Below are 23,613 nucleotides of genomic sequence, written 5' to 3'. Positions count from 1 at the left end.
TAGACAGGTATAAATGGAGGGATGGATGGAGGATGGCATTGACACTTTCTCTTCTTTCTCTTCTCTTTCCCTCTCCTCTCACTTTCATCTCATCTTTCACTCAAGTCTAATAACAAATCTAACATTACAAAACAATACACGCAAATCTCCAAGAAGAAAAAGAAAGGTGCAGTTGCCATACCAGGCAGTGGTACAGCCCGATAGGAGGCTCTCAATTGGAGACGTGCGTGGCCAAGTAGTCATGGGTGAACAGGGAGGACAGGAGGGGGCTGAGTACATACCCTTGTGGGCCCCACGTGTTATGGATCAACGTAGCGGAGGTGTTGTAGCCTACCTTGGAAGTTCTCCTTCTGTCAGGAAGTTCTCCTTCTCCCTCCCTCCCTCCCTCCCTCCCTCACACACACACACACACACACACACACACACACACACACACACACACACAGTGGATGTGTGTTGATTGTTTTGATAATGTGATTTAAGTTTTTCACATGGTACAAAGAATAGAACAATCAAGGTGCTTGTCTAGATAAATCACCAGCGGACACATATTGGTGTTTATGCCTCTAGTGAGGCAATGCATCACTTCTGTAGCTATAAAAACTTCATCTGTAAATGTGCTTATATTATACTCATGTCTCATTTGCATAAAGACATATACCATTTTTGGGCTTCAGAAACCCCAGTCTTTCACACCTGTGCAATCATGTTAGTCTTGCTTGGTATGATACCATATCCATTTTGCTTATATTTCCATGGTCTTCACAGACAGAAGACTTAAGTTTTCTCACCTCTCCCTCAGTTGCTCTCTTCCACTCTCCGTGTACCTGTTTTGTTCTCCACTTGATCTCTCCTTTCCTCCCATTCCGCTCAGTCTGTCTGCCCCTTGATTCATTCCTTTCAGTCTGTCTGCCCCCTGATTCATTCCTTTCAGTCTGTCTGCCCCCTGATTCATTCCTTTCAGTCTGTCTGCCCCCTGATTCATTCCTTTCAGTCTGTCTGCCCCCTGATTCATTCCTTTCAGTCTGTCTGCCCCCTCATTCATTCCTTTCAGTCTGTCTGCCCCCTGATTCATTCCGTTCAGTCTGTCTGCCCCCTGATTCATTCCTTTCAGTCTGTCTGCCCCCTGATTCATTCCTTTCAGTCTGTCTGCCCCCTGATTCATTCCTTTCAGTCTGTCTGCCCCCTGATTCATTCCTTTCAGTCTGTCTGCCCCCTGATTCATTCCTTTCAGTCTGTCTGCCCCCTGATTCATTCCGTTCAGTCTGTCTGCCCCCTGATTCATTCCTTTCAGTCTGTCTGCCCCCTGATTCATTCCTTTCAGTCTGTCTGCCCCCTGATTCATTCCTTTCAGTCTGTCTGCCCCCTGATTCATTCCGTTCAGTCTGTCTGCCCCCTGATTCATTCCTTTCAGTCTGTCTGCCCCCTGATTCATTCCGTTCAGTCTGTCTGCCCCTGGATTCATTCCTTTCAGTCTGTCTGCCCCCTGATTCATTCCTTTCAGTCTGTCTGCCCCCTGATTCATTCCTTTCAGTCTGTCTGCCCCCTGATTCATTCCTTTTCTTCTATCTCCATCACTCTCCCATCTTTCTCGTCCTTCGTCCTTCCGCCTCTTCGCTGACCTGTCTCTCCTATGTTATTTTATCCCTCCATCACCCTCTCCATCTCTCTGTGTCAGCGACTTGAAAGCAGATCATCAGCCCTTGAAAAGCTGAATCATAATTACAGGATGAACCAATGTCACTTCAGTCCCTATTATGCTCCGGTGTTATTCAGGGAACGATCAAAACGGAACATCTGTAAACAAAATAATTACATTGTTTTTATTTATCCGTTTCTCTGTCACTCCAGTAGAGGAGGGTACATATAGATTAGACAATTAACTATTGATCATGGTAGCTGAAACATATTGTTTAATCACCCAGATTCTTCTAAACTACAGATTTGACACAGATAGCACAGCTGGTGTATATACAAAAATGTCTGTGTACTTTTAATCAAAGAAGACCATCCTGTGTGTGTGTGTGTGTGTGTGTGTGTGTGTGTGTCTTTGAAATAACAGCAGTACTCAGTGTTGACAGTGGCGTGCAGTAATGAGCCAGTTAGCATTCCCATGGTGCACTGCAGCTGGAGACGGGCTGACATTTGCACCGCCGCTGAAGGCCAAGTACCCAGTGGACTTATTATCGTTTAAGAGGACAGGTGCATACTGTGTGTGTCTGGGTCCAAGTGCATGCCTGCGTGCGTGTGTATCCATTAGTATTAGCAGCTATTAATTAGACTAATTTGGCAGGTAATTCGATAAGGTTAACTGGTATAGAGTGATGAAGGTGTGTTAAGCCTGGGGTGTGAGATGTTCAGACTGATTGGGTGATGGTGGGATTGTCAGGGGCCGTTCTACTGTAGTAGTTACCATGGTAATCCTCCTGACAATCAATATCAACTATCTGTTCATTAGAGCTTCAACACAGTGGGAATGTGATTAGACCAGAGATTAACTATGAGCTCAATAGGTTGTTCGACCAGACTCTAACTTCAAGGGTCAGCTGCAGACTCTAACTTCAGACATCCCTAACAACAGTTTGTGTTGTGTTGTGTTTTGAACAGGATCAGGTTTAGGCAGGCTGTGGACCAGTCTTTGGGGATACAGTAACTGCTGTGTGATTGGCGGTTTGTCTGATACAACAGAGAGAAACAAGATAAGGAGAAGAACATACTAGAGGAACCTTGGATAATCTGGAGAACGTCCTGCTTTACACAGAGACTATGATAACGCTAACAGAACGCTAAAGGAAACCAAATGGAATGCTGAGTGAGGTCATGTAGCTGCCCTCTGACACCCCTGCATGTGACTACGCCTTCTGCGTCACCCCGGCTTTTCTAATTGGCTGGTTTGGAGAGCGACGGACCAATGGAGAAGAGTGCTGAGGAGCTGAACCTCTCGTTCCTGCTGGAGCATGAGCGAGAGATGATCCTCGGAGTCCTGCAGAAGGATGAGAAACTGAGGAAACTAGAGGAGAAGAGGATACGGTGAGGGCGGAATAAGTCTTGATCATTTTCATCATTATCACTGTACAATCCACTACAATGATACATCTACTACTACAACTTCCTTGATGTTGATGAGGATTTTTTTATCGTAATCATCATCCTTATTCTTACCTCTGCAATCACAATACGACCACAACTTCACAACAACTACAATCAATATACGACCACAACTTCACAACTACTACAATCACAATACGATCACAACAACTACTACAATCACAATACGACCACAACATCACAACAACTACAATCACAACCATGACTACAATCACAATACAACCACAACAACTACAATCACAATACGATCACAACTTCACAACAACTACAATCACAATACGATCACAACAACAACTACAATCACAACTTCACAACAACTACAATCACAACAATGACTACAATCACAATACAACCACAACAACTACAATCACAATACGACCACAACTTCACAACAACTACAATCACAATACGACCACAACTTCACAACTACAATCACAACTTCACAACAACTACAATCACAACAATGACTACAATCACAATACAACCACAACTACTACAATCACAATACGACCACAACATCACAACAACTACAATCACAACAATGACTACAATCACAATACAAACACAACTACAATCACAATACGATCACAACTTCACAACAACTACAATCACAATACGATCACAACAACAACTACAATCACAATACGATCACAACTTCACAACAACTACAATCACAACAATGACTACAATCACAATACAACCACAACAACTACAATCACAATACGATCACAACAACAACTACAATCACAATACGATCACAACTTCACAACAACTACAATCAATATACGACCACAACTTCACAACTACTACAATCACAATACGATCACAACAACTACTACAATCACAATACAACCACAACATCACAACAACTACAATCACAACCATGACTACAATCACAATACAACCACAACAACTACAATCACAATACGATCACAACTTCACAACAACTACAATCACAATACGATCACAACAACAACTACAATCACAACTTCACAACAACTACAATCACAACAATGACTACAATCACAATACAACCACAACAACTACAATCACAATACGACCACAACTTCACAACAACTACAATCACAATACGACCACAACTTCACAACTACAATCACAATACGACCACAACTTGACAACAACTACAATCACAACAATGACTACAATCACAATACAACCACAACAACTACAATCACAATACGATCACAACTTCACAACAACTACAATCACAAGACAACCACAACTTCACAACAACTACAATCACAATACGATCACAACAACTACTACAATCACAATACAACCACAACTTCACTACTACAATCACAATACGATCACAACTTCACAACTACAATCACAATACGATCACAACAACTACTACAATCACAAGACAACCACAACTTCACAACAATTACAATCACAATACGACCACAACTTCACAACTACAATCACAATATGACCACAACAACTACTGCAATCACAGTACGACCACAACATCACAACTAAAACAATCACAATACGACCACAACTTCACAACTAAAACAATCACAATACGACCACAACTTCACAACAACTACAATCACAACAATGACTACAATCACAATACAACCACAACAACTACAATCACAATACGATCACAACTTCACAACAGCTACAATCACAACAATGACTACAATCACAATACAACCACAACAACTACAATCACAATACGATCACAACTTCACAACAACTACAATCACAATACGATCACAACAACTACTACAATCACAAGACAACCACAACTTCACAACTACAATCACAATACGACCACAACTTCACAACTACAATCACAATATGACCACAACAACTACTGCAATCACAGTACGACCACAACTTCACAACTAAAACAATCACAATATGACCACAACTTCACAACAACTACAATCACAAAACGACCACAACTTCACAACAACTACAATCACAATACGACCACAACTTCCCAACAACTACAATCACAACTTCACAACAACTACAATCACAATACAACCACAACTTCACAACAACTACAATCACAATACGACCACAACTTCCCAACAACTACAATCACAACTTCACAACAGCTACAATTACAATATGACCACAACTTCACAACAACTACTACAATCACAATACGACTACAACTTCACAACTACAATCACAATATGACCACAACATCACAACAACTACTACAATCACAGTACGACCACAACATCACAACAACTACAATCACAACATCACAACAACTACCACAATCACAATATGATCACAACAACTACCACAATCACAATTCGACCACATCACAACAACTACCACAACCACAATATGATCACAACTACTACTATAATCACAATACGACCACAACATCACAACAACTACTACAACCGTGGTTGTAATAATTAGTGACAATAACAAACTTGATAAGTGTTCTTCCTCTGTTTCTCTCTGTTGTAGGAAGCTGAAGAATGAGCTGGTGGAGATCAGGCGTAAGGGTTCGCGGCGCCCCCAAGAGGTTGGGGAGCGTCAATGCGCCCGTTGCCTGAAGGGCCTGGGCCTGATTTTCGACCGCGGGGAGCTCTGTGAGCAGTGTCTACAGCGTGTCTGCAGCGACTGTCGCGTGATGGCCCCTAAAGCAAAGCATTGGAAGTGCTCCATCTGTGCCAAAGTCTTGTGAGTATGGGCAAAGGTATCAGGGGACAGGCCATGGTTTAGCACTACTAACAGTTGTGTGTGTGTGTGTGACTGTGTGTGTATGTGTGTGTCTGTGTTTTTTATTTAAGGCCAGATGGCTTCTATTTGTTGTTTAACCACTCTGCAGCTGTCTTCATTTGCTCTGTCACATGGCGTTATCACTTATCTGGGCCGATTGACGTGAACATAAGAGCCGGTTAAAGCCAGGGTTAAAGTTGAGAGGTCAGTGTACCGTACAGGGGTCAGAGGTCAGGGGTCCCCTGTGTCTCTGATTGGCAGGGAGCTGAAGGTGGTGACCGGGGAGTGGTTCCTAGAGGAGCGGTCCAAGCGGTTTGACAAGGGGACAGTGCTCAGCAGTGATGTGGTCAAACAGTCTATCATGAGCAGCCCCGCAGGAAGCCCCCATAGGAAGTCCCCAGTGCCAGCTGACTCACCTGAGAGGCCTGACACCCCAAAATCAGGAAGAAGTGCCGTGAGGAACCTGGTGGATGGTGCCAAGAGGAAAGGGAAAGGGTGAGAAACACACACACATACACACACATACACACATACAAACACATACAGTATGTACACCAACAGGTTTGGGCTGGATTACTTCAACATGTAATCAGTTGTCAATCACAGTTTGACCATTTACAATATAATTAAAAGACACAGGAGAAGATCACTGCACAGATTTAATATAAAGAGTAATCTACTACACAGGCAAGTGGAAAGTTGGGCTTCCATCAGAGAATGGGTTTCGTATTGCATTCACACACACACACACACACACACACACCACAGTCTGATGTGTGTGTGTATTGACTAGTTCTGTTGGATCCTAGGATATTGATGGATAAGAAGGGCAGCCGTCCCAGCCTGAAGCCAGAGAACGGGGTGCAGGGTGGGAGTGTGTGTGCTCCTGTCCCCGACACAGACACACACAGCGTACGCAGTGCCCGGTCTGCACCACGCTCCACAACCCGCTCTGCGCCTCACTCACATAGGTGAGAACAAACCACCAAACCACACTCATGCAAGTAACACCCACCACAGGCACATCTCCACTGTCTAAAGGAAGTTCTTTACATCGTCTCCTTACGTTCATCATCTCCTTCCTTGCCTTGTCTCCACTCAGTTGATGTTACTGGATAGGTGAAAGAAACACAAATAGGAAACACAAATAGGGCTCCCCAACTCTGGATTTCCAATTTAACCATATGTTGATGAATAATCATCTGAATCTCATGTGTTATCCCAGTGTGTGTGATGTTTAATGTGGTGGGGTGTATTCTGTCTTGTCCTCAGGGGTAGTGGTGTTTAATGTGGTGGGGTGTATTCTGTCTTGTCCTCAGGGGTAGTGATGTTTAATGTGGTGGGGTGTATTCTGTCTTGTCCTCAGGGGTAGTGATGTGTAATGTGATGGTGTATTCTGTCTTGTCCTCAGAGGTAGTGTTGTGTAATGTGATGGTGTATTCTGTCTTGTCCTCAGGGGTAGTGATGTTTAATGTGATGGTGTGTATTCTGTCTTATCCTCGGGGGTAGTGATATGTAACGTGATGGTGTATTCTGTCTTGTCCTCAGGGGTAGTGTTGTGGCTCTGGAGTCTTCAGGGATACGTACTGTACCTAACAACCTGCGCTCCCAAACCCTGGAGAGGGACAGGTCCCCTACACCCAGCAGCAAGAGCAGGAGGGTCAGGGTCAGCAACCCAAAAGACACACACACACACACACACAGACACAGACACAGACACAGACACACACACACACACACACACACACACAGACACAGACAGACACACACACACACACACAGACAGACAGACAGACAGACAGACAGACAGACAGACAGACAGACAGACAGACAGACAGACAGACAGACAGACAGACAGACAGACAGACAGACAGACAGACAGACAGACAGACAGACACACACACACACACATACACACACACACGGATAGACAGACACACACACCAATAATCCTTTTATAGCATTATAAGGCTGCGTTGAGACAATAACTTATCAAGGACCCAAGCCCAACTCAGCTAATCCCTACCATTGTGACTCAGAGTTGTCATAATGCTTCAGCAAATGTACATTACACCAAGGGCGTTGGTAGACGCAATTTAAGTAACCTAATTTATGTCCCTCTAACTGCCCTGAATGTCTCTGCTGTTCCTACACCTATTGTATGCAGTAATCATGTGCCTATGAACCAGATTTATACTGTTAGCACTGAGACAGTATGCCCTAGGAGGAAGTCCACTGTGAGCAGCTCACCCTGCACTAAAATAAATAACATGAGCATATCTACTTCTGCTAAGCTTCCCAGTAAAGCAATGAAAACAAGTAAGCATGGCAGAAGGCCATAAGCAAAGAAGAAAATGCTCACCCAGAAGCGGCGAAGTGGCCGGGGACTTTAATGCAGGCAAACTTAAATCAGTTTTACCACATTTTTACCAGCATGCCACATGTGAAACCAAGGAAAAGAATCCTAGACCACCTTTACTCCACACACAGAGATGCATACAAAGCTCTCCCCCGCCCTCCATTTGGCAAGTCTGATCATAATTCTATCCTCCTGATTAGAGGTCGACCGATTATGGTTTTTCAACGCCGATACCAATACCAATTATTGGAGGGCCAAAAAAAGCCATTACCAAATAATCAGACAATTTTTTATTTATTTATTTGTAATAATGACAATTACAACAATACTGAATGAACACCTATTTTAACTTAATATAATACATCAATAAAATCAATTTAGCCTCAAATAAATAATGACACATGTTCAATTTGGTTTAAATAATGCAAAAACAAAGTGTTGGAGACGAACGTCAAAGTGCAATATGTGCCATGTAAGAAAGCTAACGTTTAAGTTCCTTGCTCAGAACATGAGAACATATGAAAGCTGGTGGTTCCTTTTAACATGAGTCTTCAATATTCCCAGGTAAGAAGTTTTAGGTTGTAGTTATTATAGGAATTATAGGACTATTTCTCTCTATACCATTTGTATTTCATATACAGTACCTTGTGACTATTGGATGTTCTTATAGGCACTTTAGTATTGCCAGTGTAACAGTATAGCTTCCGTCCCTCTCCTCGCCCCTACCTGGTCTCGAACCAGGAACACATCGACAACAGCCACCCTCGAAGCATCGTTACCCATCACTCCACAAAAGCCGCAGCTTTTGGGGAACAACTTCTCCAAGTCTCAGAGCGAGTGACGTCACAGATTGAAACGCTATTAGCGCTCACCCCGCTAACTAACTAGCCATTTCACATCGGTTACACCAGCCTAATCTCGGGAGTTGATAGGCTTGAAGTCATAAACAGCTCAATACTTGAAGCATTGCGAAGAGCTGCTGGCAAAACGCACAAAAGTGCTGTTTGAATGAATGCGTACAATCCTGCTGCTGCCTACCATCGCTCAGTCAGACTGCTCTATCAAATATCAAATCATAAACTTAATTATAACATAATAACACACAGAAATACGAGCCTTTTGTCATTAATATGGTCAAATTCGGAAACTATCATTTCGAAAACAAAACGTTTATTCTTTCAGTGAAATACGGAGCCGTTCCGTATTTTATCTAACGGGTGGCATCCCCAAATCTAAATATTGCTGTTACATTGCACAACCTTCAATGTTATGTCATAATTACATAAAATTCTGGCAAATTAGTTTGCAACGAGCCAGGCGGCCCAAACTGTTGTATACACCCTTGCGTTCATTGTGTGCAATGAACGCAAGAAAAGTGACACAATTTCACCTGGTTAATATTGCCTGCTAACCTGGATTTCTTTTAGCTAAATATGCAGGTTTAAAAATATATACTTCTGTGTATTGATTTTAAGAAAGGCATTTATGTTTATGGTTAGGTATAGTCGTGCAACGATTGTGCTTTTTCGCAAATGCACTTTTGTTAAATCATACCCTATTTGGCGAAGTAGGCTGTCTTTGTTAGGTAGAAATAGTCTTCACACAGTTCGCAACGAGCCAGGCGGCCCAAACTGCTGCATATACCCTGACTCTGTTGCAAGAGAAGTGACACAATTTCCCTAGTTAAAAGAAATTCATGTTAGCAGGACTGTTTTGCTAGCAGAGACTGGAATATGTTCCGGGATTAATCCAATGGCATTGAGGAATACACCACCTCAGTCATCAGCTTCATCAATAAGTGCATCGATGACTTCGTCCCCACAGTGACTGTACGTACATATCCCAACCAGAAGCCATGGATTACAGGCAATATCCGCATCGAGCTAAAGGCTAGAGCTGCCGCTTTCAAGGTGCAGTCGACCTACCAGGGTAGTTACAAACAGCACATTAATGAAATCATCAACATGTATTGATCACATCTTTACTAATGCTGCAGAAAGGTGTTTGAAAGCAGTATCCAGATCCAGCGGATGTAGTGATCACAATATAGTAGCCATATCTAGGAAAACCAAAGTTCCCAAGGCTGGGCCTAATATAGTGTAGAAGAGGTCATACAATAGGTTTTGTAGTGATTCCTATATTGTTGTTGTAAAGAATATTTGTTGATCCGTATTGTGTAATGAGGAGCAAACAGACGCTGCACTTGACACATTTATGAAATTGCTAATTCCATTCACTAATAAGAATGCACCTATTAAGAAAATGATTGTAAAAACTGTTAAATCCCCATCGATTGATGAGGAATATGAAAAATTGCATGGTTGAGAGGTGGTATGAGGCAAAAGGAATGGCAAATAAGTCTGGCTGCACAACCGATTGGCAAACGTATTTCAAATTGAGAAATCCTGTGACTACACTGAATAAAAAGAGGAAGAAACTACACTATGAAACAAGATAAATGACATAAAGAATTATAGTGAAAAGCTTTGGAGCCCCTTAAATGACATTTTGGGAAAAAAACTCAGCTCCATCATTCATTGATTCAGATGGCTCATTCATCACAAAACCGACTGCTATTGCCAACTACTTTAATTGTTTTTTTATTGACAAGATTAGCAAACTTAGGCATGACATGCCAACAACAAACGCTGACAATACACATCCAAGTATATCTGACTCAATTATGAAAGACAACCATTGTAATTTTGAATTCCGTAAAGTGAGTGTGGAAGAGGTTAACAAATTATTTTCTATCAACAATGACAAGCCACCGGGGTCTAACAACTTGGATGGAAAATTACTGAGATAATAGCAGACAATATTGCCACTCCTATTTGCCATATTTTCAATTTTAGCCTACTAGAAAGTGTGTGCCCCCAGGCTTGGAGGAAAGCAAAAGTAATTCCGCTACCTAAGAATAGTAAAGCCCCATTTACTGTCTCAAATAGCCGACCAATCTGCCTGTTACCAACCCTTAGTAAACTTTTGGAAGAAATTGTGTTTGACCAGATACAATGGTATTTTACAGTAAACAAATTGACAACAAACTTTCAGCATGCTTATAGGGAAGGACATTCAAGAAGCACAGCACTTACACAAATGACTAACGATTGGCTGAGAGAAATTGATGATGAAAAGATTGTGGGGACTGTTTTGTTTGACTTCAATGCGGCTTTTGACATTACCGATTATAATCTGCTGCAGGAAAAACGTATGTGTTATGGCTTTACATCCCCTGCTATGTGGTTGATAAAGAGGTACCTGTCTAACACAATACAGAGGGTGTTCTTTAATGGAAGCTTCTCCAACATAATCCAGGTAGAATCAGGAATTCCCCAGGGCAGCTGTCTAGGCCCCTTACTTTTTTCAATCTTTACTAATGACATGCCACTGGCTTTGAGTGAAGCCAACGTGTCTATGTATACGGATGACTCCACACTGTAAATGTCAGTTACTACAGCAACTGAAATTACTGCAACACGTAACAAAGAGCTACAGTTAGTTTCAGAGTGGGTGGCAAGGAATAAGTTAGTCCTAAATATTTCTAAAACTAAAAGCATTGTATGTGGGACAAATCATTCACTAAACCCTAAACCTCAAAGAAATCTTGTAATAAATAATGTGGAAATTGGGAAAGTTGAGGTGTCATGGTCAAAACATTGATACAACAGTAGCTAAGATGGGGAGAAGTCTGTCCATAATAAAGGGCTGCCTTACCTTCTTAACAGCACTATCAACAAGGCAGGTTCTACAGGCCCTAGTTTTGTCGCACCTGGACTACTGGTCAGATGCCACAAAAAGGGCCAATTGCAATTGTCTCAGAAGAGGGCAGCACAGCTGGCACTTGGATGTACACAGAGAGCTAATATTAATAATATGCATGTCAATCTCTCCTGGCTCAAAGTGAAGGAGAGATTGACTTCATAACTACTTGTATTTAAGAGAAGTATTGACATGTTGAATGCACCGTGCTGTCTGTTTGAACTACTGGCGTACAGCTCGGACACCCATGCATACCCCACAAGACATGCCACAAGAGGTCTCTTCACAGTCCCGAAGTCCAGAACAGACTATGGGAGGCGCAGAGTACTACATAGAGCCATGACAACATGGAACTCTATTCCACATCAAGTAACTGATGCAAGCAGTACAATTTGATTAAAAAAACAGATAAAAATATACCTTATGGAACAGCGGGGACTGTGAATTAACACAAACATAGGCACAGACACATACATACACACACACGATAACATACGCACTATACACACACGAACACATGGATTATGTACTATGTGGTAGTGGTGGAGTAGGGGCCTGAGGGCACACAGTGTGTTGTGAAATATGTGAATGTATTGTAATGTTTTTAACATTTTATAAACTACCTTCATTTTGATAGACCCCAGGAAGAGTAGCTGAATGGGGATCCATAATAAATACAAATAAAAACAGACAGACAGACAGACAGACAGACAGACAGACACACAGACACACACACACACACACACACACACATTGCATGCACGCATAAACACACACACCTCATAGCACACAAACCTCATTAACACGTGTGTGTGTGTGTGTGTGTGTGTGTGTGTGTGTGTGTGTGTGTGTGTGTGTGTGTGTGTGTGTGTGTGTGTGTAGCCGGACGGAGCGGAGAGCGTGGCTAGTTTCCGCTCCAGCGACAGCGTGTTTGACAAGATGTCCGACACCGTCACCGGGCATAGCTGGACAGGGTCTGATACCGCCCCACCCACCATTGCTGTCTCCAGGGCCTCTGTGTCATCAGGTATCGTCATGATAACACACTCTTCACACCTCCAACATGTGTGTATCTGAACACCTTACAGAGAGAGACAGGATTCTCTCTGTTTCACAGAGCCCAGACAACATTACTTGTTTACTTAGTTTGAATCTGACAGGGAATAAGATTAAGCATTTAATAAAAAAGTGTTCTATTAGGCTGGGTGTATGGGATCATGTGTTAGGAAGTGTTCTATTAGACTGGGTGTATGGGATCATGTGTTAGGAAGTGTTCTATTAGACTGGGTGTATGGGAGCAATGTGTTAGGAAGTGTTCTATTAGACTGGGTGTATGGGAGCATGTGTTAGGAAGTGTTCTATTAGACTGGGTGTATGGGAGCATGTGTTAGGAAGTGTTCTATTAGACTGGGAGCATGTGTTAGGAAGTGTTCTATTAGACTGGATGCGTGGGTTAGGAAGTGTTCTATTAGATTGGACGTGTGGGAGCATGTGTTAGGAAGTGTTCTATTACACTGGGAGCATGTGTTAGGAAGTTTTCTATTAGACTGGGAGCATGTGTTAGGAAGTGTTCTATTAGACTGGATGTGTGGGTTAGGAAGTGTTCTATTAGACTGGGTGCATGGGAGCATGTGTTAGGAAGTGTTCTACTAGATTGGGAGCATGTGTTAGGAAGTGTTCTATTAGACTGGGTGCATGGGAGCATGAGTTAAGGAAGTGTTCTATTGGACTGGGTGCATGGGAGCATGAGTTAAGGAAGTGTTCTATTAGACTGGGTGTATGGGAGCATGAGTTAAGGAAGTGTTCTCTTAGACTGGGTGCATGGGAGCATGTGTTAGGGAGTGTTCTATTAGACTGGGTGCGTCGGAGCATGTGTTAGGAAGTGGACTGGGTGTGTGGGTTAGGAAGTGTTCTATTAGACTGAGTGCGTGGGTTAGGAAGTGTTCTATTAGACTGGATGTGTGCGATTGGAAATGTTCTATTTGACTGGGTGCATGCGTTAGGAAGTATTCTATTAGACTGGGTGCTTGGGAGCTTGTGTTAGGAAGTGTTCTATTAGACTGGGTGCATTGGAGCATGTGTTAGGAAGTGTTCTATTAGACTGGGCGCATGGGAGCATGTGTTAGGAAGTGTTCTATTAGACTGGGTGCATGCGTTAGGAAGTATTCTATTAGACTGGGTGTATGGGAGCATGTGTTAGGAAGTGTTCTATTAGACTGGGTGCATGGGAGCATGTGTCAGGAAGTGTTCTATTAGGCTGGGTGCATGGGAGCATGTGTTAGGAAGTGTTCTATTAGACTGGGTGCATGGGAGCATGTGTTAGGAAGTGTTCTATTAGACTGGGTGCATGCGTTAGGAAGTATTCTATTAGACTGGGTGTATGGGAGCATGTGTTAGGAAGTGTTCTATTAGGCTGGGTGCATGGGAGCATGTGTTAGGAAGTGTTCTATTAGACTGGGTGTATGGGAGCATGTGTTAGGAAGTGTTCTATTAGACTAGGTGTATGGGAGCATGTGTTAGGGAGTGTTATATTAGACTGGGTGTATGGGAGCATGTGTTAGGAAGTGTTCTATTAGACTGGGTGTATGGGAGCATGTGTTAGGAAGTGTTCTATTAGGCTGGGTGCGTGGGAGCATGTGTTAGGAAGTGTTCTATTAGACTGGGTGTATGGGAGCATGTGTTAGGAAGTGTTCTATTAGGCTGGGTGCGTGGGAGCATGTGTTAGGAAGTGTTCTATTAGGCTGGGTGTATGGGAGCATGTGTTAGGAAGTGTTCTATTAGACTGGGTGTATGGGAGCATGTGTTAGGAAGTGTTCTATTAGGCTGGGTGCGTGGGAGCATGTGTTAGGAAGTGTTCTATTAGGCTGGGTGCGTGGGAGCATGTGTTAGGAAGTGTTCTATTAGGCTGGGTGCGTGGGAGCATGTGTTAGGAAGTGTTCTATTAGGCTGGGTGCGTGGGAGCATGTGTTAGGAAGTGTTCTATTAGGCTGGGTGTATGGGAGCATGTGTTAGGAAGTGTTCTATTAGACTGGGTGTATGGGAGCATGTGTTAGGAAGTGTTCTATTAGGCTGGGTGCGTGGGAGCATGTGTTAGGAAGTGTTCTATTAGGCTGGGTGCGTGGGAGCATGTGTTAGGAAGTGTTCTATTAGGCTGGGTGCGTGGGAGCATGTGTTAGGAAGTGTTCTATTAGGCTGGGTGCGTGGGAGCATGTGTTAGGAAGTGTTCTATTAGGCTGGGTGTATGGGAGCATGTGTTAGGAAGTGTTCTATTAGGCTGGGTGCGTGGGAGCATGTGTTAGGAAGTGTTCTATTAGGCTGGGTGCGTGGGAGCATGTGTTAGGAAGTGTTCTATTAGACTGGGTGCATGGGAGCATGAGTTAAGGAAGTGTTCTATTGGACTGGGTGCATGGGAGCATGAGTTAAGGAAGTGTTCTATTAGACTGGGTGTATGGGAGCATGAGTTAAGGAAGTGTTCTCTTAGACTGGGTGCATGGGAGCATGTGTTAGGGAGTGTTCTATTAGACTGGGTGCGTCGGAGCATGTGTTAGGAAGTGGACTGGGTGTGTGGGTTAGGAAGTGTTCTATTAGACTGAGTGCGTGGGTTAGGAAGTGTTCTATTAGACTGGATGTGTGCGATTGGAAATGTTCTATTTGACTGGGTGCATGCGTTAGGAAGTATTCTATTAGACTGGGTGCTTGGGAGCTTGTGTTAGGAAGTGTTCTATTAGACTGGGTGCATTGGAGCATGTGTTAGGAAGTGTTCTATTAGACTGGGCGCATGGGAGCATGTGTTAGGAAGTGTTCTATTAGACTGGGTGCATGCGTTAGGAAGTATTCTATTAGACTGGGTGTATGGGAGCATGTGTTAGGAAGTGTTCTATTAGACTGGGTGCATGGGAGCATGTGTCAGGAAGTGTTCTATTAGGCTGGGTGCATGGGAGCATGTGTTAGGAAGTGTTCTATTAGACTGGGTGCATGGGAGCATGTGTTAGGAAGTGTTCTATTAGACTGGGTGCATGCGTTAGGAAGTATTCTATTAGACTGGGTGTATGGGAGCATGTGTTAGGAAGTGTTCTATTAGGCTGGGTGCATGGGAGCATGTGTTAGGAAGTGTTCTATTAGACTGGGTGTATGGGAGCATGTGTTAGGAAGTGTTCTATTAGACTAGGTGTATGGGAGCATGTGTTAGGGAGTGTTATATTAGACTGGGTGTATGGGAGCATGTGTTAGGAAGTGTTCTATTAGACTGGGTGTATGGGAGCATGTGTTAGGAAGTGTTCTATTAGGCTGGGTGCGTGGGAGCATGTGTTAGGAAGTGTTCTATTAGACTGGGTGTATGGGAGCATGTGTTAGGAAGTGTTCTATTAGGCTGGGTGCGTGGGAGCATGTGTTAGGAAGTGTTCTATTAGGCTGGGTGTATGGGAGCATGTGTTAGGAAGTGTTCTATTAGACTGGGTGTATGGGAGCATGTGTTAGGAAGTGTTCTATTAGGCTGGGTGCGTGGGAGCATGTGTTAGGAAGTGTTCTATTAGGCTGGGTGCGTGGGAGCATGTGTTAGGAAGTGTTCTATTAGGCTGGGTGCGTGGGAGCATGTGTTAGGAAGTGTTCTATTAGGCTGGGTGCGTGGGAGCATGTGTTAGGAAGTGTTCTATTAGGCTGGGTGTATGGGAGCATGTGTTAGGAAGTGTTCTATTAGACTGGGTGTATGGGAGCATGTGTTAGGAAGTGTTCTATTAGGCTGGGTGCGTGGGAGCATGTGTTAGGAAGTGTTCTATTAGGCTGGGTGCGTGGGAGCATGTGTTAGGAAGTGTTCTATTAGGCTGGGTGCGTGGGAGCATGTGTTAGGAAGTGTTCTATTAGGCTGGGTGCGTGGGAGCATGTGTTAGGAAGTGTTCTATTAGGCTGGGTGTATGGGAGCATGTGTTAGGAAGTGTTCTATTAGGCTGGGTGCGTGGGAGCATGTGTTAGGAAGTGTTCTATTAGGCTGGGTGCGTGGGAGCATGTGTTAGGAAGTGTTCTATTAGACTGGGTGCGTGGGAGCATGTGTTAGGAAGTGTTCTATTAGGCTGGGTGTATGGGAGCATGTGTTAGGAAGTGTTTTATTAGGCTGGGTGCGTGGGAGCATGTGTTAGGAAGTGTTCTATTAGGCTGGGTGCGTGGGAGCATGTGTTAGGAAGTGTTCTATTAGACTGGGTGCGTGGGAGCATGTGTTAGGAAGTGTTCTATTAGGCTGGGTGCGTGGGAGCGTGACGTAGACTGGAGAGTTGTAGCACTTTGTAAGAATTAAGTGTACACGTTAAACTGTGACTAAAGCTGCCAAGGGCATAAGTTATTACAGCTCCTATGTTACTCTCTTCCTCCCTCCCACCCTGTTATCTCTCTCTCTCTCTCTCTCTCTCTCTCTCTCTCTCTCTCTCTCTCTCTCTCTCTCTCTCTCTCTCTCTCAATTTAAGGGTCTTTATTGGCATGGGAAACATGTGTTTACATTGCCAAAGCAAGTGAAATAGATCATAGACAAAAGTGAAGTAAACTATCAAAAATGTACAGTAAATTAACATAAATACATGTTGTATTTACAATGGAGTTTGTTCTTCACTGGTTGCCCTTTTCTTGTGGAAACAGGTCACAAATCTTGCTGCTGTGATTAAACACTGTGGTATGTCACCCAATAGATATGGGAGTTTATCGGCATTTGATTTGTTTTGGAATTCTTTGTGTGTTCTGTGTAATCTGTAGGAAATATGTGTCTCTAAGGAGGTTAGGAAGTGCAGCTCACTTTCCACCTCATTTTGTGGGCAGTGAGCACATAACCTGTCTTGTGAGCCAGGTCTGCCGTCGGCGGCTTTTCTCAATAGCAAGTCTATGCTCATTGAGTCTGTACATAGTCAAAGATTTCCCTAATTTTGGGTTGGTCACAGTGGTCAGGTGTTCTGCCACTGTGTACTCTCTGTTTAGGGCCAAATAGCATTCTAGTTTGCTCTGTTTTTTTGTTAATTCTTTCCAATGTGTCAAGTAATTATCTTTTTGTTTTCTCATGATTTGGTTGGGTCTAATTGTGTTGCTGTCCTGGGGCTCTGTGGGGTCTGTTTGTGTTTGTGAACAGAGCCCCGGGACCAGCTGGCTTAGGGGGTGGGGGGGGGGGGCTCTTCTCCAGGTTCATCTCTCTGTAGGTGATGGCTTTGTTATGGAAGGTTTGGGAATCGCTTCCTTTTAGGTGGTTGTAGAATTTAACTGCTCTTTTCTGGATTTTGATAATTAGTGGGTATTGGCCTAATTCTACTCTGCATGCATTATTTGGTGTTTTACATTGTACACAGAGGATATTTGGTGTTTGGCCCATTTTGCGAATTCTTGGTTGATGAGAGGCCCCCAGACCTCACAACCATGAATTGCAATGGGTTCTTGAATAGATTCAAGTCTTTTTTGCCAGATCTTAATTGGTATGTCAAATTTTATGTCCCTTTTGATGGCATACAAGTCCCTAGATGGAATTTGTATTCGTGGTCCTGGCAACTGGACCTTTTTTTGGAACAACATTGTTTTTGTCTTACTGAGATTTACTTTCAGAGCCCAGGTCTGACAGAATCTGTGCAGAAGATCTAGGTTCTGCTGTAGTACCCTCATTGGTTGGTGACAGAAGCACCAGATCATCAGCAAACAGTAGAGACTTGACTTCAGATTAGGGTGAGTCTGGGTGCTGCAGACTGTTCGTTGATTCGTTGATATATATGTTGAAGAGGGTGGGGCTTAAGCTGCATCCCTGTCTCACCCCCCGGCACTGTGGAAAGAAATCTGTTGTACGGTAATTTGGTAAAAAGCCAACATGACATTTGCTTAGTACATTGTTTTCGCTGAGGAAATGTACAAGTCTGATGTTAATGATAATGCAAAGGATTTTCCCAAGGTTACTGTTGACGCATATCCCCCGGTAGTTATTTGGGTCAAATTTGTCTCCACTTTTGTGGATTGGGGTGATCAGTCCTTGGTTCCAAATATTGGGGAAGGTGCCAGAGCTGAGGATGATGTTAAAGAGTTGAAGTATAGCCAATTTGTAACGGCTTTCTTCCTGGGAAGGAGAGGAGGACCAAAATGCAGCGTGGTAAGTGTCCATGTTTTTTTATGAGAAAAACTGAACATGAACACATAAACAAAGTAACAAAGTGAAAACCCTGAAAACAGTCCTGTGTGGCACAAACACTGACACAGGAAACAACCACTCACAAAACCCAACACAAAACAGGCTACCTAAATATGGTTCAATTGGAATTTGTGGTTTGTGTATTTTATTATTTCATTTCAACCCCACATGCCTTTTTGGGTTGGAGGGTTTTTATTTTGTCCTGTAGTTCATTCAATGTAATTGGAGAATCCAGTGGGTTCTGGTAGTCTTTAATAGTTGATTCTAAGATTTTAATTTGATCATGTATATGTTTTTGCTGTTTGTTCTTTGTTGTAAAGCCAAAAAGATTGGATAAGTGGTTTATCCATACATCTATGTTTTGGATAGATAACTCTTCGTGTTGTTGTTTGTTTGGAGTTTTCCAGTTTTCCCAGAAGTGGTCCGATTCTATGGATTCTTCAAATACATTGAGCTGATTTCTGATGTGATGTTCCTTCTTTTTCTGTAATGTATTTCTGTATTATTGTATTTACCTTGCCACCATGGCCTTTTTTGCCTTTACCTCCCTTCTCACCTAATTTGCTCACATTGTATATAGACTTGTTTATACTGTATTATTGACTGTATGTTTGTTTTACTCCATGTGTAACTCTGTGTCGTTGTATCTGTCGAACTGCTTTGCTTTCTCTTGGCCAGGTCGCAATTGTAAATGAGAACTTGTTCTCAACTTGCCTACCTGATTAAATAAAGGTAAAATAAATAAATAAAATACAATTATTTTAGTGATTCACCACAGTGAAGGCTCAGGTTTTCTGGGTCTCTATGTTTTAGGTTGGATAGGTTTCTCAATTTCTTTCTTAGGCTTTTGCATTCTTCATCAAACCATTTGTCATTGTTCTTGTCTTAGGTTGTCTGCTTGAAATGTTTAGATTTCATAGGAAAGCTGAGAGGTCAAATATACTGCTTAGGTTTTTTACTGCCAAGTTTACACCTTCACTATTACAGGAAATTGTCTAGAAGGGATTGAATTTGTTGTTGCCTAATTGTTTTTTGGTATATTTCCACACTATTTTCCTTCCATCTATATGCATTTCTTAATATTATTCAGTTCCTTTGGCTTTGAAGCCTCATGATTGAGCATAGCTCTGTTCAAGTAGAGTGTGATTTTGCTGAGATCTGATAGGGGTGTCTGTGGACTGACTGTGAATGATCTAAGATGGGTTGAGGTCAGTGATAAAATAGTCTACAGTACTACTGCCAAGAGATGAGCTATAGGTGTACCTACCATAGGAGTCCCCTCGAAGCCTACCATTGACTATGTATATAGCCAGCGTCCGACAGAGCTGCTCCCGTGCTGTTGCCACCCTTTCCATCTGGGACCTCAGGTCATTTTTGCCCATGTGAATTATGATGTTGCTGGGGGACTCTAGTCTGTCCTCTGACAACAGCTCCAGGGCATGCCTAGTGTTTGGGCACCAGAGTTTAGCCACTTTGTGTTTGTGAAAAGGTTTATCCTCTTGAATGTATTTGCCATTTGAGTCAATGAGGAGCACAATCTCTGGCTTTTGTGTGTCCTCAGTGGATGTGGGGGGGTTTTCAGGAGGGCTATCAGGATAGCTGACAGGAGGGGGTGGGGTCTGTTGGGTTGGTGGGTCCTGTGTTGTCTATCCCATTGTGGTGTTGAGGTTGTGGTCCGGCTGCTGGCTTCTCTGGGGGAGTGTACTGCTCTCTGTTACACCTCAGCTTTCTGACCTCGTTCAGTACCGTGTGTGTCTCCATAAGTTCTCTCACCTCAGTCCATATAGCAGCCAGCTCTCTCAGCCAGCCGTCCATCTCCAACTTCTGCCCTCCGGGTCTTGTTGGGGGGTTGTTGTTGTGCTGGTCTGTTTTGTGGGTTTGTTCTGTCTGGATTGTGTGGACTAGCTCTCTGAGCTTCACCATGTCTCTCTCTAGCTCTGTGAATTTATCCCTCTCTCTCTATTTATTTATCTCTCTCTCCTCATACTCCTCTCTTCCTCACTCTTTCTTTCTTTCTCTCACTCTAGACCTCTCTTGATCTCTCTCTTATACTCACATTCTCCCCTGTTCTTGTTCCTCTTCTACTCTTTCTCTTTCCTCTCTCTTCTCCCTTTCTGTCTTTCTCCCTTTCGCCACTCAAACACTTTTCTCATCTTCCCCTGGTAGCAGATGGCTGTTGTATCAGCATATGGTGCTCTGTCACATGTTAGCATTTCATAACAACTCCAATTAGTGCCATTAGGCATAGCTGTGAAATAACTGGAAATAACAGTCTTTATGTGTGGCTGTGGGGAGGGAATACCTTGTCACTTCCTCGTCTCATCTCTCTCTCTCTCGCTCTCTCTCTCTCGCCCTCTCTCCATCTCTCTCTCTCTCTCTGTAGATCGTAGTCGTTCTGAGGTGGACCTGTCTGTTCCTGGTTCTGCCAGTGATGAGGCCCTCAGTCTGAGGAGCCGCTCCGTTCCTGGGCTCAATGACACGGTACACACACACACACCTCTTGTCCACCTCCACACACCACCCACACACCTTACCCCTGAATAAGTCAACATATTTTGTGTCCATCTCTATGGCAACATAACCATGATCTTTGATACATACAGATAGTGCACAGTACAGTGGCCTTCCTCTAAGCTATTAGAAACACCAAACTACTTTTTAAGTGAGAATAGGCATTGGTCTGAAGCCAAAAAATAAAGGAAATTCACAAGCACCACAATGCCTATTCCACCAATGCTCTACCAAGGTTTTCCAGCACACAGTTTTGACCTACTACAGTAGCTATGTTTGTATTGTACTATGTGTAGGCAAGTTGCTTAGGATTCAAACATTCTCAAACAGCCTAATTCATACTCTTCAGAGGGATAATAGACTTTACAGTATCCTGCTATTAAAATGATGTATACCTGTATTTTACCCTTGTGCCCCTTGTGCAGCCCCCAGACTACATTTTACTTTTGCATGGCGATGCTGTCAGTTGAGTCTGGTAAATTGATGCTAGCATGCACAACTGAGGTTCTGTTTAAATGTGCGTTATGGGTTTAACCATCTACTAACTAGCTTAGTTTCTTAACAAAACATTTTTGTCTGCTATGGTTGGTGTGGTCTTGGTTATTCTTCGAGGAAACGTAGCGTAGCTAATTGCAGTGTTTGTTCTGTCTGAAAACTAGCTAAAAGAAAATGTTTCACAGCAAGAGAGGTGTTGCTACATTCATCCTTTTTCCATCATTTTATCGAGCGAATTAAGAAGGAATATCTATGTCATTTTTAACAATGTAGGCTAAGAAGCAAAATTCGGTTTTCCATCAAAATAATGATTTAAGAATATGTGACAAGAGAAAAGATAAATCGCTCTTATTAAACTCTCCAGATCATTTACCATCAATGGATGCCGATTTAACTTGTTTTGACTGCTATGATTAAGCAATAAGGCCAGAGGAGGTGTAATGTATGGCCAAAATACCATGGCTAGGGGCTGTTCTTAGGGCATAGCCCTTAGCTCTGGTATATTGGCCATATACCACAAACCCCTGAGGTGCCTTATTGCTATTATAAACTGGTTACCAACGTAATTAGACCAGTAAAAAGTATGTTTTTTGTCATACCCCTGGTACACGTCTGATATTGTCATGTATTGTCATGTTGTGTCCTGTTCCTGTTCTTTCTCTTCACCCTGTCTCCCTCTGCTGGTCGTATTAGGTTACCTTTTCTTCCCCTCTTTCCCCCAGCTGTTCCTTGTCTTCTCTAACTACCTCGTTCACCCCTTTTCCCACCTGTTCCCTTTTTCCCTCTGATTAGGTCTCTATATCTCTCTCTGTTTCTGCTTCTGTCTTTGTCGGATTCTCGTTTGTGTTTCTCATGCCTGAACCAGACTATCGTCTTGTTTGCTGCAACCTTGTCCTGTCCTGTCGGAATCTGCCAGTTCATCTAACCTTGTCCTGTCCTGTCGGAATCTGCCGGTCCATCTGAGCCTACGTTTGTTTTGTTATTAAAGAAGCTCTGTTTACGTTAATTCGCTTTTGGGTCCTCATTCACGCACCGTAACAGAAGAATCCGACCAAGAATGGACCCAGCGACTTCGGATCCTCTCCACTCAGCCGTCGAGATCCAGGGAGCGATGCTAGGCAGACACGAGCAGGAATTGTCTGCTGCTCGACATGCCGTTGAGACCCTGGCCACCCAAGTCTCCAACCTCACAGAACAGGTTCACCATCTCCGCCTCGATCCACCGGCCACTTCCAGGGCTTTCGAATCTCCGGAGCCCAGAATCAATAACCCGCCGTGTTACTCTGGGGAGCCCACTGAATGCCGCTCGTTCCTCACCCAGTGTGATATTGTGTTTTCTCTCCAGCCCAACACTTACTCCAGGAGCACTGCTCGTGTCGCCTACGTCATATCTCTCCTTACTGGACGGGCTCGTGAGTGGGGCACGGCAATCTGGGAGGCAAGGGCTGAGTGTACTAACCAGTATCAGGACTTTAAGGAGGAGATGATACGGGTTTTTGATCGATCTGTTTTTGGGGAG

The 23,613-nt window shown here is 43.3% G+C and overlaps 1 protein-coding gene across 9 annotated transcripts in view; it reads left to right on the top strand.

Moving 5' to 3' along the window:
* sytl5 (synaptotagmin-like 5) overlaps positions 1 to 23,613 on the top strand; it is an 84,774-nt gene that overhangs the window by 37,169 nt on the left and 23,992 nt on the right. For 6 of the 9 annotated variants that reach the window (XM_036975036.2, XM_036975034.2, XM_090230260.1 and 3 more), the window contains 7 exons: positions 2,608 to 3,030; positions 5,575 to 5,790; positions 6,091 to 6,324; positions 6,639 to 6,800; positions 7,378 to 7,495; positions 12,833 to 12,977; positions 21,472 to 21,569. In XM_036975036.2, coding sequence (XP_036830931.2) covers positions 2,912 to 3,030; positions 5,575 to 5,790; positions 6,091 to 6,324; positions 6,639 to 6,800; positions 7,378 to 7,495; positions 12,833 to 12,977; positions 21,472 to 21,569 — 1,092 coding nt within the window. In that variant the 5' untranslated portion in view covers positions 2,608 to 2,911. The remainder of the gene's footprint in view (positions 1 to 2,607; positions 3,031 to 5,574; positions 5,791 to 6,090; positions 6,325 to 6,638; positions 6,801 to 7,377; positions 7,496 to 12,832; positions 12,978 to 21,471; positions 21,570 to 23,613) is intronic. The other 3 variants (XM_090230262.1, XM_036975035.2, XM_090230263.1) reach the window with 1 other exon arrangement.

The sequence above is a fragment of the Oncorhynchus mykiss genome, chromosome 3 (genome assembly GCF_057628025.1).
Source record: "Oncorhynchus mykiss isolate SJ-2025 chromosome 3, ASM5762802v1, whole genome shotgun sequence".
In the NCBI taxonomy this organism is placed as follows: domain Eukaryota; kingdom Metazoa; phylum Chordata; class Actinopteri; order Salmoniformes; family Salmonidae; genus Oncorhynchus; species Oncorhynchus mykiss.
Note: the sequence above shows the minus strand (reverse complement) of the source record. Positions and strands in the feature narration are given on the sequence as shown.